Source organism: Aquarana catesbeiana, linkage group LG10 (assembly GCF_042186555.1).
Source record: "Aquarana catesbeiana isolate 2022-GZ linkage group LG10, ASM4218655v1, whole genome shotgun sequence".
NCBI lineage: Eukaryota > Metazoa > Chordata > Amphibia > Anura > Ranidae > Aquarana > Aquarana catesbeiana.
The window spans coordinates 1558250-1585646 of record NC_133333.1 but is presented as its reverse complement, the minus strand read 5'-3'; the positions used below and the strand labels follow the sequence as shown (position 1 = coordinate 1585646).

The window sequence follows — 27397 nt, the reverse complement described above, 5'->3', positions numbered from 1 at the left end:
ATGTACATTGGGGGGGAGGTGTGATTCTCTATGTACATTGGGGGGGGGGTGATTCTCTATGTACATTGGGGAGGGGTGATTCTCTATGTACATTGGGGGGGGTGATTCTCTATGTACATTGGGGGGGGGGTGATTCTCTATGTATATTGGGGGAGGTGATTCTCTATGTACATTGGGGGGAGGGGTGATTCTCTATGTACATTGGGGGGGGGGGTGATTCTCTATGTACATTGGGGAGGGGTGATTCTCTATGTACATTGGGGGGAGGGGTGATTCTCTATGTACATTGGGGGGGGGGGTGATTCTCTATGTACATTGGGGGGGTGATTCTCTATGTACATTGGGGGGGGGGTGTGATTCTCTATGTATATTGGGGAGGGGTGATTCTCTATGTACATTGGGGGGAGGGGTGATTCTCTATGTACATTGGGGGGGGGGGGTGTGATTCTCTATGTATATTGGGGAGGGGTGATTCTCTATGTACATTGGGGGGAGGGGTGATTCTCTATGTACATTGGGGGGGTGATTCTCTATGTACATTGGGGGGGAGGGGTGATTCTCTATGTACATTGGGGGAGGTGATTCTCTATGTACATTGGGGGGGAGGGGTGATTCTCTATGTACATTGGGGGGGAGGGGTGATTCTCTATGTACATTGGGGGGGAGGGGTGATTCTCTATGTACATTGGGGGAGGTGATTCTCTATGTACATTGGGGGGGTGATTCTCTATGTACATTGGGGGGGAGGGGTGATTCTCTATGTACATTGGGGGGGGGGTGATTCTCTATGTACATTGGGGGGGAGGGGTGATTCTCTATGTACATTGGGGGGGAGGGGTGATTCTCTATGTACATTGGGGGGAGGTGATTCTCTATGTACATTGGGGGGGTGATTCTCTATGTACATTGGGGGGGAGGGGTGATTCTCTATGTACATTGGGGGGGGGGTGATTCTCTATGTACATTGGGGGGGGGGTGATTCTCTATGTACATTGGGGGAGGGGTGATTCTCTATGTACATTGGGGGGGAGGGGTGATTCTCTATGTACATTGGGGGGGGGGGTGATTCTCTATGTACATTGGGGGGGTGATTCTCTATGTACATTGGGGGAGGGGTGATTCTCTATGTACATTGGGGGGAGGTGTGATTCTCTATGTACATTGGGGGGGGTGATTCTCTATGTACATTGGGGGGGAGGGGTGATTCTCTATGTACATTGGGGGGGAGGGGTGATTCTCTATGTACATTGGGGGAGGTGATTCTCTATGTACATTGGGGGGGGGTGTGATTCTCTATGTATATTTGGGGGGAGGGGTGATTCTCTATGTACATTGGGGGGGAGGTGTGATTCTCTATGTACATTGGGGGAGGTGATTCTCTATGTACATTGGGGGGGAGGGGTGATTCTCTATGTACATTGGGGAGGGGTGATTCTCTATGTACATTGGGGGGGGGGGTGATTCTCTATGTACATTGGGGGGGGTGATTCTCTATGTACATTGGGGGGGGTGATTCTCTATGTACATTGGGGGGGGGGGTGATTCTCTATGTACATTGGGGGGGGTGATTCTCTATGTACATTGGGGGGGAGGGGTGATTCTCTATGTACATTGGGGGAGGTGATTCTCTATGTACATTGGGGGGGAGGGGTGATTCTCTATGTACATTGGGGGGGAGGGGTGATTCTCTATGTACATTGGGGGGGAGGGGTGATTCTCTATGTACATTGGGGAGGGGTGATTCTCTATGTACATTGGGGGGGGTGATTCTCTATGTACATTGGGGGGGGGGATTCTCTATTTACATTGGGGGGGAGGGGTGATTCTCTATGTATATTGAGGGGGGGGGGTGTGATTCTCTATGTACATTGGGGAGGTGTGATTCTCTATGTACATTGGGGGGGGGGGTGATTCTCTATGTACATTGGGGGGGGGGTGTGATTCTCTATGTACATTGGGGAGGTGTGATTCTCTATGTACATTGGGGGGGAGGGGTGATTCTCTATGTATATTGAGGGGGGGGGGGTGATTCTCTATGTACATTGGGGGGGTGATTCTCTATGTACATTGGGGGGGGGGTGATTCTCTATGTACATTGGGGGGGAGGGGTGATTCTCTATGTACATTGGGGGGGAGGTGTGATTCTCTATGTACATTGGGGGGGGGTGATTCTCTATGTACATTGGGGGGGGTGATTCTCTATGTACATTGGGGGGGGTGATTCTCTATGTACATTGGGGGGGTGGGGTGATTCTCTATGTACATTGGGGGAGGTGTGATTCTCTATGTACATTGGGGGGGGGTGATTCTCTATGTACATTGGGGGGGAGGTGTGATTCTCTATGTACATTGGGGGGGGGGGGGTGATTCTCTATGTACATTGGGGGGGAGGTGTGATTCTCTATGTACATTGGGGGTGGGGTGATTCTCTATGTACATTGGGGGGGGGGGGTGATTCTCTATGTACATTGGGGGGGGGGGTGATTCTCTATGTACATTGGGGAGGGGTGATTCTCTATGTACATTGGGGGGGTGATTCTCTATGTACATTGGGGGGGAGGTGTGATTCTCTATGTACATTGGGGGGGAGGTGTGATTCTCTATGTACATTGGGGGGGAGGTGTGATTCTCTATGTACATTGGGGGGGGGGTGATTCTCTATGTACATTGGGGGGGTGATTCTCTATGTACATTGGGGGGGAGGTGTGATTCTCTATGTACATTGGGGGTGGGGTGATTCTCTATGTACATTGGGGGGGGGTGATTCTCTATGTACATTGGGGGGGAGGTGTGATTCTCTATGTACATTGGGGGGGGGGGTGTGATTCTCTATGTACATTGGGGGGGGGGGTGATTCTCTATGTACATTGGGGGGGAGGTGTGATTCTCTATGTACATTGGGGGGGAGGTGTGATTCTCTATGTACATTGGGGGGGGGGTGATTCTCTATGTACATTGGGGGGGGTGATTCTCTATGTACATTGGGGGGGAGGGGTGATTCTCTATGTACATTGGGGGGGGGTGATTCTCTATGTACATTGGGGGGGGGGTGATTCTCTATGTACATTGGGGGGGAGGTGTGATTCTCTATGTACATTGGGGGGGAGGTGTGATTCTCTATGTACATTGGGGGGGGGTGATTCTCTATGTACATTGGGGGGGGTGATTCTCTATGTACATTGGGGGGGAGGGGTGATTCTCTATGTACATTGGGGGGGGGTGATTCTCTATGTACATTGGGGGGGGGTGATTCTCTATGTACATTGGGGGGGAGGGGTGATTCTCTATGTACATTGGGGGGGGGGGGGTGATTCTCTATGTACATTGGGGGGGAGGTGTGATTCTCTATGTACATTGGGGAGGTGTGATTCTCTATGTACATTGGGGGGGAGGGGTGATTCTCTATGTACATTGGGGGGGGGTGATTCTCTATGTACATTGGGGGGGAGGGGTGATTCTCTATGTACATTGGGGGGGGTGATTCTCTATGTACATTGGGGGGGGGGGGTGATTCTCTATGTACATTGGGGGGGGTGATTCTCTATGTACATTGGGGGGGGGGGGTGATTCTCTATGTACATTGGGGGGGAGGGGTGATTCTCTATGTACATTGGGGGGGGGTGATTCTCTATGTACATTGGGGGGGGGGGTGATTCTCTATGTACATTGGGGAGGGGTGATTCTCTATGTACATTGGGGGGGGGTGTGATTCTCTATGTATATTGGGGGGGTGATTCTCTATGTACATTGGGGGGGGGTGTGATTCTCTATGTACATTGGGGGGGGGGGTGATTCTCTATGTACATTGGGGGGGAGGGGTGATTCTCTATGTACATTGGGGGGAGGGGTGATTCTCTATGTACATTGGGGGGGAGGTGTGATTCTCTATGTACATTGGGGGGGAGGTGTGATTCTCTATGTACATTGGGGGGGGGGGTGATTCTCTATGTACATTGGGGGGGGGGTGATTCTCTATGTACATTGGGGGGAGGGGTGATTCTCTATGTACATTGGGGGGAGGTGTGATTCTCTATGTACATTGGGGGGGAGGGGTGATTCTCTATGTACATTGGGGGGAGGGGTGATTCTCTATGTACATTGGGGGGGAGGTGTGATTCTCTATGTACATTGGGGGGGAGGTGTGATTCTCTATGTACATTGGGGGGGAGGTGTGATTCTCTATGTACATTGGGGGGGGGGTGATTCTCTATGTACATTGGGGGGAGGGGTGATTCTCTATGTACATTGGGGGGGGTGATTCTCTATGTACATTGGGGAGGGGTGATTCTCTATGTACATTGGGGGGGAGGGGTGATTCTCTATGTACATTGGGGGGGAGGTGTGATTCTCTATGTACATTGGGGGGGGGGGGTGATTCTCTATGTACATTGGGGGGGGGTGATTCTCTATGTACATTGGGGGGAGGGGTGATTCTCTATGTACATTGGGGGGGGTGATTCTCTATGTACATTGGGGAGGGGTGATTCTCTATGTACATTGGGGGGGAGGGGTGATTCTCTATGTACATTGGGGGGGGTGATTCTCTATGTACATTGGGGGGGGGGTGTGATTCTCTATGTATATTGGGGGGGTGATTCTCTATGTACATTGGGGGGGGGGTGTGATTCTCTATGTACATTGGGGGGGGGGTGATTCTCTATGTACATTGGGGGGGAGGGGTGATTCTCTATGTACATTGGGGGGGAGGGGTGATTCTCTATGTACATTGGGGGGGGGGTGATTCTCTATGTATATTGGGGGGGTGATTCTCTATGTACATTGGGGGGGGGGTGTGATTCTCTATGTATATTGGGGGGGAGGGGTGATTCTCTATGTACATTGGGGGGGAGGGGTGATTCTCTATGTACTGGGGGGGGTGGGGTGATTCTCTATGTACATTGGGGGAGGTGATTCTCTATGTATATTGGGGGGGAGGGGTGATTCTCTATGTACATTGGGGGAGGTGTGATTCTCTATGTACATTGGGGGGGAGGGTGATTCTCTATGTACATTGGGGGGGGAGGGGTGATTCTCTATGTACTGGGGGGGGTGGGGTGATTCTCTATGTACATTGGGGGGGAGGGGTGATTCTCTATGTACATTGGGGGGGAGGGGTGATTCTCTATGTACATTGGGGGGGAGGGGTGATTCTCTATGTACATTGGGGGGGAGGGGTGATTCTCTATGTACATTGGGGGGGGGATGATTCTCTATGTACATTGGGGGGGAGGGGTGATTCTCTATGTACATTAGGGGGGGTGATTCTCTATGTACATTGGGGGGGGGGGGTGTGATTCTCTATGTACATTGGGGGGGAGGGGTGATTCTCTATGTACATTGGGGGGGGTGATTCTCTATGTACATTGGGGGGGTGATTCTCTATGTACATTGGGGGGGTGATTCTCTATGTACATTGGGGGGGAGGTGTGATTCTCTATGTACATTGGGGGGGGTGATTCTCTATGTACATTGGGGGGGGGGTGATTCTCTATGTACATTGGGGGGGGTGACTCTCTATGTACATTGGGGGGGGGGGGGTGTGTGATTCTCTATGTATATTGGGGGGGAGGGGTGATTCTCTATGTACATTGGGGGGGAGGGGTGATTCTCTATGTACATTGGGGGGGGGGTGATTCTCTATGTACATTGGGGGGGTGATTCTCTATGTACATTGGGGGGGGGGGTGATTCTCTATGTACATTGGGGGGGGGGTGATTCTCTATGTACATTGGGGGGGGGGGTGATTCTCTATGTACATTGGGGGGGGTGATTCTCTATGTACATTGGGGGGGAGGTGTGATTCTCTATGTACATTGGGGGGGGGTGATTCTGTATGTACATTGGGGGGGGGGTGTGATTCTCTATGTACATAGGGGGGGGTGATTCTCTATGTACATTGGGGGGGGGTGATTCTCTATGTACATTGGGGGGGGGTGATTCTGTATGTACATTGGGGGGGGGGGTGTGATTCTCTATGTACATTGGGGGGGGGTGATTCTCTATGTATGGGGGAGGTGTGATTCTCTATGTACAGGGGGGTGGGGTGATTCTCTATGTACGGGGGTGGGGTGATTCTCTATGTATGGGGGGGGTGTGTGGGGTGGGGTGATTCTCTATGTACGGGGAGAGTGATTCTCTATGTACGGGGGGGAGTGTGGGGTGATTCTCTATGTACGGGGGGGGGTGATTCTCTATGTACGGGGGGGTGGGGTGATTCTCTATGTACGGGGGGTGGGGTGATTCTCTATGTACGGGGGGTGGGGTGATTCTCTATGTACGGGGGGTGGGGTGATTCTCTATGTACGGGGGGGGGTGATTCTCTATGTACGGGGGGTGAGGTGATTCTCTATGTACATTGGGGGGGGATGATTCTCTATGTACGGGGGGGTGTGTGGGGTGGGGTGATTCTCTATGTACGGGGGGGTGGGGTGATTCTCTATGTACGGGGGGGTGGGGTGATTCTCTATGTACGGGGGGTGGGGTGATTCTCTATGTACGGGGGGTGGGGTGATTCTCTATGTACGGGGGGTGGGGTGATTCTCTATGTACGGGGGGTGTGTGGGGTGGGATGATTCTCTATGTACGGGGGGGTGATTCTCTATGTACGGGGGGGTGGGCTGATTCTCTATGTACGGGGGGGTGATTCTCTATGTACGGGGGGGTGATTCTCTATGTAGGGGGGGGGTGATTCTCTATGTAGGGGGGGGGTGATTCTCTATGTACGAGGGGGGTGATTCTCTATGTAGGGGGGGGGTGATTCTCTATGTACGGGGGGGGGTGATTCTCTATGTACGGGGGGGGTGATTCTCTATGTACGGGGGGGGTGATTCTCTATGTAGGGGGGGGTGATTCTCTATGTACGGGGGGGGGTGATTCTCTATGTACGGGGGGGGGTGATTCTCTATGTACGGGGGGGGTGATTCTCTATGTACGGGGGGGTGGGGTGATTCTCTATGTACGGGGTGGGGTGATTCTCTATGTACGGGGGGTGGGGTGATTCTCTATGTACGGGGGGGTGATTCTCTATGTACGGGGGGGGGTGATTTTCTATGTACGGGGGGAGGTGATTCTCTATGTACATTGGGGGGGTGATTCTCTATGTACGGGGGGAGTGTGGGGTGATTCTCTATGTACGGGGGGAGTGTGGGGTGATTCTCTATGTACGGGGGGAGTGTGGGGTGATTCTCTATGTACGGGGGGGTGATTCTCTATGTACGGGGGGGGTGATTCTCTATGTACGGGGGGGTGATTCTCTATGTACGGGGGGGGTGATTCTCTATGTACGGGGGGGGGGTGATTCTCTATGTATGGGGGTGTGTGTGGGGGGGGTGATTCTCTATGAACGGGGGGGGGGGGTGATTCTCTATGTACGGGGGGGTGTGTGGGGTGGGGTGATTCTCTATGTATGGGGGGGGGGTGATTCTCTATGTACGGGGGGGGTGGGGTGATTCTCTATGTACGGGGGGTGGGGTGATTCACTATGTACGGGGGGGTGATTCTCTATGTACGGGGGGGTGATTCTCTATGTACGGGGGGGTGGGGTGATTCTCTATGTACGGGGGGAGTGTGGGGTGATTCTCTATGTACGGGGGGGTGTGATTCTCTATGTACCGGGGGGTGGGGTGATTCTCTATGTACGGGGGGGGGGGTGATTCTCTATGTACGGGGGGGGTGATTCTCTATGTACGGGGGGGGTGATTCTCTATGTACGGGGGGGTGGGATGATTCTCTATGTACGGGGGGGGGTGATTCTCTATGTACGGGGGGGGGTGATTCTCTATGTATGGGGGGGGTGATTCTCTATGGGGGGGTGATTCTCTATGTACGGGGGGGGTGATTCTCTATGTACCGGGGGGGTGATTCTCTATGTACGGGGGGTGATTCTCTATGTACGGGGGGTGGGGTGATTCTCTATGTACCGGGGGGTGGGGTGATTCTCTATGTACGGGGGGGGGGTGATTCTCTATGTACGGGGGGAGTGTGGGGTGATTCTCTATGTACGGGGGGGGGGTGATTCTCTATGTACGGGGGGGTGGGGTGATTCTCTATGTACGGGGGGTGGGGTGATTCTCTATGTACCGGGGGGTGGGGTGATTCTCTATGTACGGGGGGGGGTGATTCTCTATGTACGGGGGGAGTGTGGGGTGATTCTCTATGTACGGGGGGGGGGGTGATTCTCTATGTACGGGGGGGTGGGGTGATTCTCTATGTACGGGGGGTGAGGTGATTCTCTATGTACGGGGGGTGGGGTGATTCTCTGTGTACGGGGGGGGGTGATTCTCTATGTACGGGGGGAGTGTGGGGTGATTCTCTATGTACGGGGGGGGGTGATTCTCTATGTACGGGGGGGTGGGGTGATTCTCTATGTACGGGGGGTGGGGTGATTCTCTATGTACGGGGGGGGGTGATTCTCTATGTACGGGGGGGTGATTCTCTATGTACGGGGGGGGTGATTCTCTATGTACGGGGGGGTGATTCTCTATGTACGGGGGGGGTGATTCTCTATGTACGGGGGGGTGGGGTGATTCTCTATGTACGGGGGGAGTGTGGGGTGATTCTCTATGTACGGGGGGGTGTGATTCTCTATGTACCGGGGGGGTGGGGTGATTCTCTATGTACGGGGGGGTGGTGGTGATTCTCTATGTACGGGGGGGGTGATTCTCTATGTACGGGGGGGGTGATTCTCTATGTACGGGGGGGGGTGATTCTCTATGTACGGGGGGGTGGGGTGATTCTCTATGTACGGGGGGGTGGGGTGATTCTCTATGTACGGGGGGGTGTGATTCTCTATGTACGGGGGGGGGGGTGATTCTCTATGTACGGGGGGGAGTGTGGAGTGATTCTCTATGTACGGGGGGGGTGATTCTCTATGTACGGGGGGGGTGATTCTCTATGTACGGGGGGGTGGGGTGATTCTCTATGTACGGGGGGGTGTGATTCTCTATGTACGGGGGGGGTGATTCTCTATGTACGGGGGGTGGGGTGATTCTCTATGTATGGGGGGGTGATTCTCTATGTACGGGGGTGTGTGGGGGGGGTGATTCTCTATGTACGGGGGGGCGATTCTCTATGTACGGGGGGGGTGATTCTCTATGTACGGGGGGATGAGGTGATTCTCTATGTACGGGGGGGGATGATTCTCTATGTACGGGGGGGGGGTGATTCTCTATGTACGGGGGGGTGATTCTCTATGTACGGGGGGGGGTGATTCTCTATGTACGGGGGGGTGAGGTGATTCTCTATGTACGGGGGGGGTGATTCTCTATGTACGGAGGGGGGTGATTCTCTATGTACGGGGGGGTGGGGTGATTCTCTATGTACGGGGGGTGGGGTGATTCTCTATGTACGGGGGGGGTGATTCTCTATGTACGGGGGGGGGTGATGCTCTATGTACGGGGGGGGTGATTCTCTATGTACGGGGGGGGGTGATTCTCTATGTACGGGGGGGTGATTCTCTATGTACGGGGGGGTGGGGTGATTCTCTATGTACGGGGGGGTGGGGTGATTCTCTATGTACGGGGGGAGTGGTGATTCTCTATGTACGGGGGGGTGGGGTGATTCTCTATGTACGGGGGGGTGGGGTGATTCTCTATGTACGGGGGGGGTGGTGATTCTCTATGTACGGGGGGGGGGGGTGATTCTCTATGTACGGGGGGGTGATTCTCTATGTACGGGGGGGGGTGATTCTCTATGTACGGGGGGGTGGGGTGATTCTCTATGTACGGGGGGGTGATTCTCTATGTACGGGGGGGGTGATTCTCTATGTACGGGGGGGAGTGTGGGGTGATTCTCTATGTACGGGGGGGGGGTGATTCTCTATGTACGGGGGGGGTGTGGGGTGGGGTGATTCTCTATGTACGGGGGGTGGGGTGATTCTCTATGTACGGGGGGTGGGGTGATTCTCTATGTACGGGGGGGTGATTCTCTATGTACGGGGGGGGTGATTCTCTATGTACGGGGGGGTGATTCTCTATGTACGGGGGGGTGATTCTCTATGTACAGGGGGATGAGGTGATTCTCTATGTACGGGGGGGGGGGGTGATTCTCTATGTACGGGGGGGTGATTCTCTATGTACGGGGGGGTGATTCTCTATGTACGGGGGGGTGGGGTGATTCTCTATGTACGGGGGGGGTGATTCTCTATGTACGGGGGGGGGGTGATTCTCTATGTACGGGGGGGGGTGATGCTCTATGTACGGGGGGGGTGATTCTCTATGTACGGGGGGGGGTGATTCTCTATGTACGGGGGGGTGATTCTCTATGTACGGGGGGGTGGGGTGATTCTCTATGTACGGGGGGTGATTCTCTATGTACGGGGGGTGGGGTGATTCTCTATGTACGGGGGGGGTGATTCTCTATGTACGGGGGGGGGTGATTCTCTATGTATGGGGGTGTGTGTGGGGTGGGGTGATTCTCTATGTACGGGGGGGTGATTCTCTATGGGGGGGGTGATTCTCTATGTACGGGGGGGGTGATTCTCTATGTACGGGGGGTGGGGTGATTCTCTATGTACGGGGGGTGGGGTGATTCTCTATGTACGGGGGGAGTGTGGGGGGGGTGATTCTCTATGTACGGGGGGGTGGGGTGATTCTCTATGTACGGGGGGGGGTGATTCTCTATGTACGGGGGGGGTGATTCTCTATGTACGGGGGGGGGGGTGATTCTCTATGTACGGGGGGGTGGGGTGATTCTCTATGTACGGGGGGGGGTGATTCTCTATGTACGGGGGGGGTGATTCTCTATGTACGGGGGGGTGGGGTGATTCTCTATGTACGGGGGGGGGGGGTGATTCTCTATGTACGGGGGGGGTGATTCTCTATGTACGGGGGGGGGATGATTCTCTATGTACGGGGGGTGGGGTGATTCTCTATGTACAGGGGGGGGGATGATTCTCTATGTACGGGGGGGGTGATTCTCTATGTACGGGGGGGTGATTCTCTATGTACGGGGGGGATGATTCTCTATGTACGGGGGGGTGATTCTCTATGTACAGGGGGGGGATGATTCTCTATGTACGGGGGGTGGGGTGATTCTCTATGTACGGGGGGGTGATTCTCTATGTACGGGGGGGGGTGATTCTCTATGTACGGGGGGGATGAGGTGATTCTCTATGTACGGGGGGGGGGTGATTCTCTATGTACGGGGGGTGGGGTGATTCTCTATGTACGGGGGGGGTGATTCTCTATGTACGGGGGGGGTGATTCTCTATGTACGGGGGGGTGGGGTGATTCTCTATGTACGGGGGGTGGGGTGATTCTCTATGTACGGGGGGAGTGTGGGGGGGGTGATTCTCTATGTACGGGGGGGTGATTCTCTATGTACGGGGGGGGTGATTCTCTATGTATAGGGGGGATGAGGTGATTCTCTATGTACGGGGGGGGGTGATTCTCTATGTACGGGGGGGGTGATTCTCTATGTACGGGGGGGGGTGATTCTCTATGTACGGGGGGGTGGGGTGATTCTCTATGTACGGGGGGTGGGGTGATTCTCTATGTACGGGGGGGTGGGGTGATTCTCTATGTACGGGGGGGTGATTCTCTATGTACGGGGGGGGTGATTCTCTATGTACAGGGGGGATGAGGTGATTCTCTATGTACGGGGGGGGGTGATTCTCTATGTACGGGGGGGGTGATTCTCTATGTACGGGGGGGGGTGATTCTCTATGTACGGGGGGTGGGGTGATTCTCTATGTACGGGGGGGGGTGATTCTCTATGTACGGGGGGGTGGGGTGATTCTCTATGTACGGGGGGTGGGGTGATTCTCTATGTACGGGGGGGGGTGATTCTCTATGTACGGGGGGGTGGGGTGATTCTCTATGTACGGGGGGTGGGGTGATTCTCTATGTACGGGGGGAGTGTGGGGGGGTGATTCTCTATGTACGGGGGGGTGATTCTCTATGTACGGGGGGGGTGATTCTCTATGTACAGGGGGGATGAGGTGATTCTCTATGTACGGGGGGGGTGATTCTCTATGTACGGGGGGTGGGGTGATTCTCTATGTACGGGGGGGTGATTCTCTATGTACGGGGGGGGTGATTCTCTATGTACGGGGGGGGTGATTCTCTATGTACGGGGGGGTGGGGTGATTCTCTATGTACGGGGGGGGGGTGATTCTCTATGTACGGGGGGGGGTGATTCTCTATGTACGGGGGGGTGATTCTCTATGTACGGGGGGGTGATTCTCTATGTACGGGGGGGGAATGATTCTCTATGTACGGGGGGTGGGGTGATTCTCTATGTACAGGGGGGGGATGATTCTCTATGTACGGGGGGGGTGATTCTCTATGTACAGGGGGGGGATGATTCTCTATGTACGGGGGGGTGATTCTCTATGTACGGGGGGGGGGGTGATTCTCTATGTACGGGGGGTGAGGTGATTCTCTATGTACGGGGGGTGAGGTGATTCTCTATGTACGGGGGGTGAGGTGATTCTCTATGTACGGGGGTGGGGTGATTCTCTATGTACGGGGGGGGGGTGATTCTCTATGTACGGGGGGGTGGGGTGATTCTCTATGTACGGGGGGGGGGGGTGATTCTCTATGTACGGGGGTGGGGTGATTCTCTATGTACGGGGGTGGGGTGATTCTCTATGTACGGGGGGGGTGATTCTCTATGTACGGGGGAGGGGTGATTCTCTATGTACAGGGGGGGGATGATTCTCTATGTACGGGGGGGTGATTCTCTATGTTCAGGGGGGGGATGATTCTCTATGTACGGGGGGGGGGGTGATTCTCTATGTACAGGGGGGGGGATGATTCTCTATGTACGGGGGGGTGATTCTCTATGTTCAGGGGGGGGATGATTCTCTATGTACGGGGGGTGGGGTGATTCTCTATATACGGGGGGGGGTGATTCTCTATGTACGGGGGGGGTGATTCTCTATGTTCAGGGGGGGGATGATTCTCTATGTACGGGGGGGGTGATTCTCTATGTTCAGGGGGGGGATGATTCTCTATATACGGGGGGGGGGTGATTCTCTATGTACGGGGGGGTGATTCTCTATGTTCAGGGGGGGGATGATTCTCTATGTACGGGGGGGGGGTGATTCTCTATGTACAGGGGGGGGATGATTCTCTATGTACGGGGGGGGTGATTCTCTATGTTCAGGGGGGGGATGATTCTCCATGTACGGGGGGGGGTGATTCTCTATGTACGGGGGGGTGATTCTCTATGTACAGGGGGGGGATGATTCTCTATGTACAGGGGGGGGGTGATTCTCTATGTACGGGGGTGGGGTGATTCTCTATGTACGGGGGGGTGATTCTCTATGTACGGGGGTGGGGTGATTCTCTATGTACGGGGGGGTGATTCTCTATGTACGGGGGTGGGGTGATTCTCTATGTACGGGGGGGGGGGTGATTCTCTATGTACGGGGGGTGGGGTGATTCTCTATGTACGGGGGGTGGGGTGATTCTCTATGTACGGGGGGTGGGGTGATTCTCTATGTACGGGGGGGGGGTGATTCTCTATGTACGGGGGGGTGGGGTGATTCTCTATGTACGGGGGGGTGGGGTGATTCTCTATGTACGGGGGGAGTGTGAGGTGATTCTCTATGTACGGGGGGGGTGATTCTCTATGTATGGGGGGGGTGATTCTCTATGTACGGGGGGGTGGGGTGATTCTCTATGTACGGGGGGTGGGGTGATTCTCTATGTACGGGGGGGTGGGGTGATTCTCTATGTACGGGGGGGGTGATTCTCTATGTACGGGGGGAGTGTGGGGTGATTCTCTATGTACGGGGGGGGGTGATTCTCTATGTACGGGGGTGGGGTGATTCTCTATGTACGGGGGGGTGAGGTGATTCTGTATGTACGGGGGTGGGGTGATTCTCTATGTACGGGGGGGGGGGTGATTCTCTATGTACGGGGGGGGGGTGATTCTCTATGTACAGGGTGGGGTGATTCTCTATGTACGGGGGGGTGGGGTGATTCTCTATGTACGGGGGGGGGTGATTCTCTATGTACGGGGGGAGTGTGGGGTGATTCTCTATGTACGGGGGGGGGTGATTCTCTATGTACGGGGGGGTGGGGTGATTCTCTATGTACGGGGGTGGGGTGATTCTCTATGTACGGGGGGGTGGGGTGATTCTCTATGTACGGGGGGTGGGGTGATTCTCTATGTACGGGGGGGTGGGGTGATTCTCTATGTACGGGGGTGGGGTGATTCTCTATGTACGGGGGGGTGGGGTGATTCTCTATGTACGGGGGGTGGGGTGATTCTCTATGTACGGGGGGGGTGATTCTCTATGTACGGGGGGGTGATTCTCTATGTACGGGGGGGGTGATTCTCTATGTACGGGGGGGGGGGGTGATTCTCTATGTACGGGGGGGGTGATTCTCTATGTACGGGGGGGTGATTCTCTATGTACGGGGGGGGTGATTCTCTATGTACGGGGGGGGGTGATTCTCTATGTACGGGGGGTGGGGTGATTCTCTATGTACGGGGGGGTGATTCTCTATGTACGGGGGGGGCTGATTCTCTATGTACGGGGGGGGGTGATTCTCTATGTACGGGGGGGGGTGATTCTCTATGTACGGGGGGGGGGTGATTCTCTATGTACGGGGGGGGGTGATTCTCTATGTACGGGGGGGTGATTCTCTATGTACGGGGGGGGGGGTGATTCTCTATGTACGGGGGGGTGGGGTGATTCTCTATGTACGGGGGGGGGGTGATTCTCTATGTACGGGGGTGGGGTGATTCTCTATGTACGGGGGGGTGATTCTCTATGTACGGGGGGGGTGATTCTCTATGTACGGGGGGGGTGATTCTCTATGTACGGGGGGGGTGATTCTCTATGTACGGGGGGGGGGTGATTCTCTATGTACGGGGGTGGGGTGATTCTCTATGTACGGGGGGGGGTGATTCTCTATGTACGGGGGGGGGGGGTGATTCTCTATGTACGGGGGGGGGTGATTCTCTATGTACGGGGGGGGTGATTCTCTATGTACGGGGGGGTGATTCTCTATGTACGGGGGGGTGATTCTCTATGTACGGGGGGGTGGGGTGATTCTCTATGTACGGGGGGGGGTGATTCTCTATGTACGGGGGTGGGGTGATTCTCTATGTACGGGGGGGTGATTCTCTATGTACGGGGGGTGGGGTGATTCTCTATGTACGGGGGGGTGAGGTGATTCTCTATGTACGGAGGGGGGGTGATTCTCTATGTACGGGGGGGGTGATTCTCTATGTACGGGGGGGGTGATTCTCTATGTACGGGTGGGGTGATTCTCTATGTACGGGGGGGGTGATTCTCTATGTACGGGGGGGTGGGGTGATTCTCTATGTACGGGGGGGGGTGATTCTCTATGTACGGGGGGGTGATTCTCTATGTACGGGGGGGGTGATTCTCTATGTACGGGGGGGTGGGGTGATTCTCTATGTACGGGGGGGTGATTCTCTATGTACGGGGGGGTGGGGTGATTCTCTATGTACGGGGGGGGGTGATTCTCTATGTACGGGGGGGTGATTCTCTATGTACGGGGGGGGTGATTCTCTATGTACGGGGGGGGGTGATTCTCTATGTACGGGGGGGGGTGATTCTCTATGTACGGGGGGGGTGATTCTCTATGTACGGGGGGTGAGGTGATTCTCTATGTACGGGGGGTGTGTGGGGTGGGGTGATTCTCTATGTACGGGGGGGTGATTCTCTATGTACGGGGGGGGGGGTGATTCTCTATGTACGGGGGGGGTGATTCTCTATGTACGGGGGGGTGATTCTCTATGTACGGGGGGGGGGGTGATTCTCTATGTACGGGGGGGGTGATTCTCTATGTACGGGGGGGTGATTCTCTATGTACGGGGGGGGTGATTCTCTATGTACGGGGGGGGTGATTCTCTATGTACGGGGGGTGGGGTGATTCTCTATGTACGGGGGGGGGTGATTCTCTATGTACGGGGGGGTGATTCTCTATGTACGGGGGTGGGGTGATTCTCTATGTACGGGGGGGTGAGGTGATTCTCTATGTACGGAGGGGGGGTGATTCTCTATGTACGGGGGGGGTGATTCTCTATGTACGGGGGGGGGTGATTCTCTATGTACGGGGGGGTGGGGTGATTCTCTATGTACGGGGGGGTGGGGTGATTCTCTATGTACGGAGGGGGGGTGATTCTCTATGTACGGGGGGGGTGATTCTCTATGTACGGGGGGGTGGGGTGATTCTCTATGTACGGGGGGGGGTGATTCTCTATGTACGGGGGGTGAGGTGATTCTCTATGTACGGGTGGGGTGATTCTCTATGTACGGGGGGTGGGGTGATTCTCTATGTACGGGGGGTGGGGTGATTCTCTATGTACGGGGGGGGGGGTGATTCTCTATGTACGGGTGGGGTGATTCTCTATGTACGGGGGGTGGGGTGATTCTCTATGTACGGGGGGGGTGATTCTCTATGTACGGGTGGGGTGATTCTCTATGTACGGGGGGTGGGGTGATTCTCTATGTACGGGGGGGGTGATTCTCTATGTACGGGGGGGGGGTGATTCTCTATGTACGGAGGGGGGGTGATTCTCTATGTACGGGGGGGTGGGGTGATTCTCTATGTACGGGGGGTGGGGTGATTCTCTATGTACGGGTGGGGTGATTCTCTATGTACGGGGGGGGGGGTGATTCTCTATGTACGGGGGGGGGTGATTCTCTATGTACGGGGGGGTGATTCTCTATGTACGGGGGGGGTGATTCTCTATGTACGGGGGGGGGGTGATTCTCTATGTACGGGGGGGGGTGATTCTCTATGTACGGGGGGGGTGATTCTCTATGTACGGGGGGTGAGGTGATTCTCTATGTACGGGGGGTGTGTGGGGTGGGGTGATTCTCTATGTACGGGGGGGGTGATTCTCTATGTACGGGGGGGTGATTCTCTATGTACGGGGGGGTGGGGTGATTCTCTATGTACGGGGGGGGGTGATTCTCTATGTACGGGGGGGTGATTCTCTATGTACGGGGGGGGGGTGATTCTCTATGTACGGGGGGGGTGATTCTCTATGTACGGGGGGGTGGGGTGATTCTCTATGTACGGGGGGGGGTGATTCTCTATGTACGGGGGGGTGATTCTCTATGTACGGGGGGGGTGATTCTCTATGTACGGGGGGGGGGTGATTCTCTATGTACGGGGGGGGGTGATTCTCTATGTACGGGGGGGGTGATTCTCTATGTACGGGGGGTGAGGTGATTCTCTATGTACGGGGGGTGTGTGGGGTGGGGTGATTCTCTATGTACGGGGGGGTGATTCTCTATGTACGGGGGGGGGGGTGATTCTCTATGTACGGGGGGGGTGATTCTCTATGTACGGGGGGGGTGATTCTCTATGTACGGGGGGTGGGGTGATTCTCTATGTACGGGGGGGGGTGATTCTCTATGTACGGGGGGGGGGGTGATTCTCTATGTACGGGGGGGGTGATTCTCTATGTACGGGGGGGTGATTCTCTATGTACGGGGGGGGGGTGATTCTCTATGTACGGGGGGGGGTGATTCTCTATGTACGGGGGGTGGGGTGATTCTCTATGTACGGGGGGGGGTGATTCTCTATGTACGGGGGGGTGATTCTCTATGTACGGGGGTGGGGTGATTCTCTATGTACGGGGGGGTGAGGTGATTCTCTATGTACGGAGGGGGGGTGATTCTCTATGTACGGGGGGGGTGATTCTCTATGTACGGGGGGGGGTGATTCTCTATGTACGGGGGGGTGGGGTGATTCTCTATGTACGGGGGGGTGGGGTGATTCTCTATGTACGGAGGGGGGGTGATTCTCTATGTACGGGGGGGGTGATTCTCTATGTACGGGGGGGTGGGGTGATTCTCTATGTACGGGGGGGGGTGATTCTCTATGTACGGGGGGTGAGGTGATTCTCTATGTACGGGTGGGGTGATTCTCTATGTACGGGGGGTGGGGTGATTCTCTATGTACGGGGGGTGGGGTGATTCTCTATGTACGGGTGGGGTGATTCTCTATGTACGGGGGGTGGGGTGATTCTCTATGTACGGGGGGGGTGATTCTCTATGTACGGGGGGGGGGTGATTCTCTATGTACGGAGGGGGGGTGATTCTCTATGTACGGGGGGGTGGGGTGATTCTCTATGTACGGGGGGTGGGGTGATTCTCTATGTACGGGTGGGGTGATTCTCTATGTACGGGGGGGGGGGGTGATTCTCTATGTACGGGGGGGGGGGTGATTCTCTATGTACGGGGGGGTGATTCTCTATGTACGGGGGGGTGGGGTGATTCTCTATGTACGGGGGGGGGGTGATTCTCTATGTACGGGGGGGGGGTGGGGTGATTCTCTATGTACGGGGGGGGGGGGTGATTCTCTATGTACGGGGAGGGGTGATTCTCTATGTACGGGGAGGGGTGATTCTCTATGTACGGGGGGGGGGTGATTCTCTATGTACGGGGGTGGGGTGATTCTCTATGTACGGGGGGGTGAGGTGATTCTCTATGTACGGAGGGGGGGTGATTCTCTATGTACGGGGGGGTGATTCTCTATGTACGGGGGTGGGGTGATTCTCTATGTACGGGGGGGTGAGGTGATTCTCTATGTACGGAGGGGGGGTGATTCTCTATGTACGGGGGGGGGTGATTCTCTATGTACGGGGGGGGGGTGATTCTCTATGTACGGGGGGGTGGGGTGATTCTCTATGTACGGGGGGGTGGGGTGATTCTCTATGTACGGAGGGGGGGTGATTCTCTATGTACGGGGGGGGTGATTCTCTATGTACGGGGGGGTGGGGTGATTCTCTATGTACGGGGGGGGGGTGATTCTCTATGTACGGGGGGTGAGGTGATTCTCTATGTACGGGTGGGGTGATTCTCTATGTACGGGGGGTGGGGTGATTCTCTATGTACGGGGGGTGGGGTGATTCTCTATGTACGGGTGGGGTGATTCTCTATGTACGGGGGGTGGGGTGATTCTCTATGTACGGGGGGGGGGTGATTCTCTATGTACGGAGGGGGGGTGATTCTCTATGTACGGGGGGGGGGTGATTCTCTATGTACGGAGGGGGGGTGATTCTCTATGTACGGGGGGGTGGGGTGATTCTCTATGTACGGGGGGTGGGGTGATTCTCTATGTACGGGTGGGGTGATTCTCTATGTACGGGGGGGGGGGTGATTCTCTATGTACGGGGGGGGGTGATTCTCTATGTACGGGGGGGTGATTCTCTATGTACGGGGGGGGTGATTCTCTATGTACGGGGGGGGGGTGATTCTCTATGTACGGGGGGGGGTGATTCTCTATGTACGGGGGGGGTGATTCTCTATGTACGGGGGGTGAGGTGATTCTCTATGTACGGGGGGTGTGTGGGGTGGGGTGATTCTCTATGTACGGGGGGGTGATTCTCTATGTACGGGGGGGTGATTCTCTATGTACGGGGGGGTGGGGTGATTCTCTATGTACGGGGGGGGGTGATTCTCTATGTACGGGGGGGTGATTCTCTATGTACGGGGGGGGGTGATTCTCTATGTACGGGGGGGGTGATTCTCTATGTACGGGGGGGTGGGGTGATTCTCTATGTACGGGGGGGGGTGATTCTCTATGTACGGGGGGGGTGATTCTCTATGTACGGGGGGTGAGGTGATTCTCTATGTACGGGGGGTGTGTGGGGTGGGGTGATTCTCTATGTACGGGGGGGGTGATTCTCTATGTACGGGGGGGGGGGTGATTCTCTATGTACGGGGGGGGTGATTCTCTATGTACGGGGGGGGTGATTCTCTATGTACGGGGGGTGGGGTGATTCTCTATGTACGGGGGGGGGTGATTCTCTATGTACGGGGGGGGGGGTGATTCTCTATGTACGGGGGGGGTGATTCTCTATGTACGGGGGGGTGATTCTCTATGTACGGGGGGGGGGTGATTCTCTATGTACGGGGGGGGTGATTCTCTATGTACGGGGGGTGGGGTGATTCTCTATGTACGGGGGGGGGTGATTCTCTATGTACGGGGGGGTGATTCTCTATGTACGGGGGTGGGGTGATTCTCTATGTACGGGGGGGTGAGGTGATTCTCTATGTACGGAGGGGGGGTGATTCTCTATGTACGGGGGGGGTGATTCTCTATGTACGGGGGGGGGTGATTCTCTATGTACGGGGGGGTGGGGTGATTCTCTATGTACGGGGGGGTGGGGTGATTCTCTATGTACGGAGGGGGGGTGATTCTCTATGTACGGGGGGGGTGATTCTCTATGTACGGGGGGGTGGGGTGATTCTCTATGTACGGGGGGGGGTGATTCTCTATGTACGGGGGGTGAGGTGATTCTCTATGTACGGGTGGGGTGATTCTCTATGTACGGGGGGTGGGGTGATTCTCTATGTACGGGGGGTGGGGTGATTCTCTATGTACGGGTGGGGTGATTCTCTATGTACGGGGGGTGGGGTGATTCTCTATGTACGGGGGGGGTGATTCTCTATGTACGGGGGGGGGGTGATTCTCTATGTACGGAGGGGGGGTGATTCTCTATGTACGGGGGGGTGGGGTGATTCTCTATGTACGGGGGGTGGGGTGATTCTCTATGTACGGGTGGGGTGATTCTCTATGTACGGGGGGGGGGGTGATTCTCTATGTACGGGGGGGGGGGTGATTCTCTATGTACGGGGGGGGTGATTCTCTATGTACGGGGGGGTGGGGTGATTCTCTATGTACGGGGGGGGGTGATTCTCTATGTACGGGGGGGGGGTGGGGTGATTCTCTATGTACGGGGGGGGGGGGTGATTCTCTATGTACGGGGAGGGGTGATTCTCTATGTACGGGGAGGGGTGATTCTCTATGTACGGGGGGGGGGTGATTCTCTATGTACGGGGGTGGGGTGATTCTCTATGTACGGGGGGGGTGAGGTGATTCTCTATGTACGGAGGGGGGGTGATTCTCTATGTACGGGGGGGTGATTCTCTATGTACGGGGGTGGGGTGATTCTCTATGTACGGGGGGGTGAGGTGATTCTCTATGTACGGAGGGGGGGTGATTCTCTATGTACGGGGGGGGTGATTCTCTATGTACGGGGGGGGGTGATTCTCTATGTACGGGGGGGTGGGGTGATTCTCTATGTACGGGGGGGTGGGGTGATTCTCTATGTACGGAGGGGGGGTGATTCTCTATGTACGGGGGGGGTGATTCTCTATGTACGGGGGGGTGGGGTGATTCTCTATGTACGGGGGGGGGTGATTCTCTATGTACGGGGGGTGAGGTGATTCTCTATGTACGGGTGGGGTGATTCTCTATGTACGGGGGGTGGGGTGATTCTCTATGTACGGGGGGTGGGGTGATTCTCTATGTACGGGTGGGGTGATTCTCTATGTACGGGGGGTGGGGTGATTCTCTATGTACGGGGGGGGTGATTCTCTATGTACGGGGGGGGGGTGATTCTCTATGTACGGGGGGGTGGGGTGATTCTCTATGTACGGGGGGTGGGGTGATTCTCTATGTACGGGTGGGGTGATTCTCTATGTACGGGGGGGGGGGTGATTCTCTATGTACGGGGGGGGGTGATTCTCTATGTACGGGGGGGTGATTCTCTATGTACGGGGGGGGTGATTCTCTATGTACGGGGGGGGGGTGATTCTCTATGTACGGGGGGGGGTGATTCTCTATGTACGGGGGGGGTGATTCTCTATGTACGGGGGGTGAGGTGATTCTCTATGTACGGGGGGTGTGTGGGGTGGGGTGATTCTCTATGTACGGGGGGGTGATTCTCTATGTACGGGGGGGTGATTCTCTATGTACGGGGGGGTGGGGTGATTCTCTATGTACGGGGGGGGGTGATTCTCTATGTACGGGGGGGTGATTCTCTATGTACGGGGGGGGGTGATTCTCTATGTACGGGGGGGTGATTCTCTATGTACGGGGGGGTGGGGTGATTCTCTATGTACGGGGGGGGGTGATTCTCTATGTACGGGGGGGTGATTCTCTATGTACGGGGGGGGTGATTCTCTATGTACGGGGGGGGGGTGATTCTCTATGTACGGGGGGGGGTGATTCTCTATGTACGGGGGGGGTGATTCTCTATGTACGGGGGGTGAGGTGATTCTCTATGTACGGGGGGTGTGTGGGGTGGGGTGATTCTCTATGTACGGGGGGGTGATTCTCTATGTACGGGGGGGGGGGTGATTCTCTATGTACGGGGGGGGTGATTCTCTATGTACGGGGGGGTGATTCTCTATGTACGGGGGGTGGGGTGATTCTCTATGTACGGGGGGGGGTGATTCTCTATGTACGGGGGGGGGGTGATTCTCTATGTACGGGGGGGGTGATTCTCTATGTACGGGGGGGTGATTCTCTATGTACGGGGGTGGGGTGATTCTCTATGTACGGGGGGGTGAGGTGATTCTCTATGTACGGAGGGGGGGTGATTCTCTATGTACGGGGGGGGTGATTCTCTATGTACGGGGGGGGGTGATTCTCTATGTACGGGGGGGTGGGGTGATTCTCTATGTACGGGGGGGTGGGGTGATTCTCTATGTACGGAGGGGGGGTGATTCTCTATGTACGGGGGGGGTGATTCTCTATGTACGGGGGGGTGGGGTGATTCTCTATGTACGGGGGGGGGTGATTCTCTATGTACGGGGGGTGAGGTGATTCTCTATGTACGGGTGGGGTGATTCTCTATGTACGGGGGGTGGGGTGATTCTCTATGTACGGGGGGTGGGGTGATTCTCTATGTACGGGGGGGGTGATTCTCTATGTACGGGGGGTGGGGTGATTCTCTATGTACGGGTGGGGTGATTCTCTATGTACGGGGGGTGGGGTGATTCTCTATGTACGGGGGGGGTGATTCTCTATGTACGGGGGGGTGGGGTGATTCTCTATGTACGGGGGGTGGGGTGATTCTCTATGTACGGGTGGGGTGATTCTCTATGTACGGGGGGGGGGGGTGATTCTCTATGTACGGGGGGGGGGTGATTCTCTATGTACGGGGGGGTGATTCTCTATGTACGGGGGGGTGGGGTGATTCTCTATGTACGGGGGGGGGGTGATTCTCTATGTACGGGGGGGGGGTGGGGTGATTCTCTATGTACGGGGGGGGGGGGTGATTCTCTATGTACGGGGAGGGGTGATTCTCTATGTACGGGGAGGGGTGATTCTCTATGTACGGGGGGGGGGGTGATTCTCTATGTACGGGGGGGGGTGCTCACACTGACTGAGGGGGGCGCTCTCTATAGGTTGCTAATTGATCTTATCTCTGCAGTTGTTAAGCAGTGTGCTGATTGCATTGCCTGATAGTCCTCACCTGGATCGGTATTCCGTCCATCCTGGCTAACGGGCGAGTGCCGGCATTGGTGAGGAGATCTGAGGGGGCTTCCAGCTCCTGCTGAGACACATGGATGGACAGCAGTGACAACACGTGATTGGTCATTTGGGGTCACCGCCCACCACACAACTGAATTATATAATCCCATCCCCCTACCATCACCAGTGGGTGGAGCCGTGCTGGAGGTCAGGGATGAAGCTCTCCACTCATTGGCTGATCGTAGTGATTGGACTGTTCTCTACAGTCTCTGGGGGCAGTTTGGGGTCTCTAGGAGAACAGAAGAGCGCCCCCGGGGGCTGGAGAAGGAAGTGTACATCATGGTGACCATCCCCCCCCCTCCACAATCCACCCATGGAGTTCTTCCTCTCGGAGAGATGGATTGTGTATGGCCGGTGTCCAGTGTCCCCTTGGTGGCCTTTTCTGGGATAAGTCCCGCCTCTCTGATCTTTCCTACTATTACTGGCCAGCATGCTGGGACTTGTAGTTCCTCAGAATTCCTGGTCCTCTATCTGCCGGGGACGTACGGAAAGTTATTCTCTCTTCCCCATTTATCGGTGTTATTGGCCAATAGGAACAAAGATTTATTGGTAAAGTGCCTCCCACCTCTCATTCTACATCCACCAATCACATTGCAGCTTTCCCTGGACAATGAAGAGGAAATGAGAGTTCTGGCACCCCAAGAATGTCCGTTATCTCTGGGCATGTCACCATGACACTGGACCATCACCAGGACCCTCCCACTGGACCATCACCAGGACCCTCCCACTGGACCATCACCAGGACCCTCCCACTGGACCATCACCAGGACCCTCCCACTGGACCATCACCAGGACCCTCCCACTGGACCATCACCAGGACCCTGCCACTGGACCATCACCAGGACCCTCCCACTGGACCATCACCAGGACCCTCCCACTGGACCATCACCAGGACCCTCCCACTGGACCATCACCAGGACCCTCCCACTGGACCATCACCAGGACCCTCCCACTGGACCATCACCAGGACCCTGCCACTGGACCATCACCAGGACCCTCCCACTGGACCATCACCAGGACCCTCCCACTGGACCATCACCAGGACCCTCCCACTGGACCATCACCAGGACCCTCCCACTGGACCATCACCAGGACCCTCCCACTGGACCAGGACCCTCCCACTGGACCATCACCAGGACCCTCCCACTGGACCATCACCAGGACCCTCCCACTAGACCAGGACCCTCCCACTGGACCATCACCAGGACCCTCCCACTGGACCATCACCAGGACCCTGCCACTGGACCATCACCAGGACCCTCCCACTGGACCATCACCAGGACCCTGCCACTGGACCATCACCAGGACCCTCCCACTGGACCATCACCAGGACCCTCCCACTGGACCAGGACCCTGCCACTGGACCATCACCAGGACCCTCCCACTGGACCATCACCAGGACCCTCCCACTGGACCATCACCAGGACCCTCCCACTGGACCATCACCAGGACCCTCCCACTGGACCAGGACCCTCCCACTGGACCATCACCAGGACCCTCCCCACTGGACCATCACCAGGACCCTCCCACTGGACCAGGACCCTCCCACTGGACCAGGACCCTCCCACTGGACCATCACCAGGACCCTCCCACTGGACCAGGACCCTGCCACTGGACCATCACCAGGACCCTCCCACTGGACTGACTGCTACCTGAACCCTGAATGGATGTGTCTGTCCCTGCTCCATTCCTATGAATGAAGACTACTAAGCACCTCCCAGATCTTCCTCACAGCCACCAATCAGAGGCACACCTGGAAGTGACAGCTGGAGCTGGAGTCTGGTTGGCAGTTGTGGGAAAATCTTGATGTCATCAAATTGAAATGAGAAAATACACACAGTCCCCCTCCCCTCCCCTGTATGTATTATCAGACCCAATATTGGCCCATAAGTCTTACCTCCTCTTCCTGGGCCTCTGTACTTCCCTGGTCCTCCTCTGTCTGTTTCCAGTTCTCCTCTGTCTGGTCCTGGTCTTCTCCTATCCAGTAATGGTTCTCTCCTCCCAGGTTCTGGTCTTTGATTTGGTCCCAGTCTTTTTTTCTCTGGTCCTGATTTTCTCTGCTTTGGTCCCAATTCTCTCCTGTATGGTCCCAGTCTTCTTTTCCTTGGTGTGGGTCCACTTCTTTCTGGTTCTGGGCCTCTACTATCTGGTAATGATCTCTCCCTATCTGGTACTGGTCCTCACCTTTCTGGCTTTTGTCTCCTGTCTGTTTCTGGTCTTCTCCTTTATGGTCTGGGTCTTCTCTTTGGTCCTGGTCCTCTGCTATCTGGCTTTGGTCTTTCCTTGTCTGGTCCCCGTTTTCTCCTTTTAGCTCTTGGCCTCCTGTTTGGTCTGGGTCTTCTACCAGATATTGGTCTGCTTTATTCTGGTATTGCCCCCCTCCTGTCTGGTCCTGGTCTTCCTCTATCTGGTCATCTCCTATCTGGTTTTGGCCTTCCCTTGTATTGTCCCAATCTCCTATCTTGTCTTGGCCTCCTGTCTGGTCCTGGTCTTCCTCTATCTGGTCATCTCCTATCTGGTTTTGGCCTTCCCTTGTATTGTCCCAATCTCCTATCTTGTCTTGGCCTCCTGTCTGGTCCCAGTCCTCTAACTGATACTGATCCCCTATTTTCTGGTGTTTATCCTCTCCTGTCTGGTCCTGGTCGTTTGCTATCTGGTTCTGATCTACCCTTGTATTGTCCTGATCTTCTCCTATTGGGTATTGGCTCTCTTTTATATGGGCCTGATCCTCTACTACCTTGTCCTGTTCCTTTCCTATCAGGACCTGGTCTTCCCTTATATTGTCCCAATCTTCTGCTACTCTGTATTGGTTGCCTACTTTCTTGGACCAGACCTCTCCTATCTGGCCTTGGTCTTTTGTCTCATTCTGGTCTTCCTGTGTATTGTCTGGATCTTCTGTCTGGTATTGGTTCCCTTCTCTCTGGGCCCGATCCTCTTCTATCTGGTCCTGGTCCTCCCCTATTTGGTTCTGGTCTTCCTTTGTATTGACCTGATCCTCTCCTTTCTCGTCCTGGTCCTCTCCTATCTGATATGGGTTCCCTTCTTTCTGGGCCTGGTCCTCTCCTGTCTGGTTCTGATCTTCCCTTGTATTGTCCCAATCTTCTCCAATCTGGTATTGGTTCCCTTCTCTCTGGGCCCAGACCTTTCCTATTTGTTCCTCTATCTGGTCCTGGTCCTCTCCTATTTGGTTTTGGTCTTTCTTCGTATTGATCTGGTCCTCTCCTGTCTCTTTCTGGTCCTCTCCTATCTGATATTGGTTCTCTTCTCTCTGGGCCCGGTCCTTTTCTATCTGGTCCTCTATCTGTTTCTGGTCTTCATTCGTATTGACCTGATCCTCTCCTGTCTCGTCCTGGTCCTTTCCTATTTGGTCCTCTCTTATCTGGTCCTGGTCTTCCCTTGTATTGTCCCCGTCTTCTCCAATCTGGTATGGGTTCCCTCGTCTCTGGGCCCGGTCCTCTGGTTCCTGGTGCTGGTCCAGGTCCCTATGGTTCTGGACCTGTTTACTACTTGCTGTGATTGTGTTTCTCGATAGTGTTGGAACGAGAGAAATCCTAGGATTAATTCCCAACCTCTGACTGCAGATTAGAGCCCCCCCCCAGGAGGATCTGAGAGCCGTCACATGGGATGAGGGGGGTGGAAGCTGACCAGGCACTGAGGATAATGGACAACTGTCACCGGGTGATTGAGGAAAATTCAACTTCATCCTCTTCTCTAGAACTTCACTGAGAACACAACGTGGCTCCCCTCCCCTGGTATAGAGTCATTTTCTCTGTTTTCTGCTCTTTGGCTTTGAGTGATGTTCATTGTCACTTGGGATTCTGTCTTCAATCTTCTGTAGACTGACTTCCTCTCTGTGGTTTTTATCTGGGTGAAGGACCTGTGGAACCATGTTTCTTCCCAACATTCCCTGCATGGAGTGGCCATAGACCAGCAGATCTCCCTGACTGGTATAGAGATGTCTGCCATTGTTAGTAGTGTGGGACCGGCCAGGGTCAGTTCTGTACACCATCACAAGGGGAAGGGCAGGGATTCCTAACAAGAGGTAATCAGCATTTCTCCATTCCTCCTCATTATCACCTTCTACAGGTCCTCTTTATTGCACCCCCACCCCCCCCCCCCCCCCCCCCACC

The 27397-nt window shown here is 55.3% G+C and overlaps 1 protein-coding gene across 2 annotated transcripts in view; it reads right to left on the bottom strand.

The window, feature by feature from the left end:
* LACTBL1 (lactamase beta like 1) overlaps nt 1-26811 on the bottom strand; it is a 43005-nt gene extending 16194 nt beyond the window's left edge. Inside the window, exons 1-2 of one of the 2 annotated variants that reach the window (XM_073601434.1) lie at nt 25165-26811; nt 23209-23289 (exon numbers count right to left, since the gene is read on the bottom strand). In XM_073601434.1, coding sequence (XP_073457535.1) covers nt 23209-23229 — 21 coding nt within the window. In that variant the 5' untranslated portion in view covers nt 23230-23289; nt 25165-26811. The remainder of the gene's footprint in view (nt 1-23208; nt 23290-25164) is intronic. The other variant, XM_073601435.1, reaches the window with a different exon arrangement.
* Nucleotides 26812-27397: the final 586 nt, after the last annotated feature.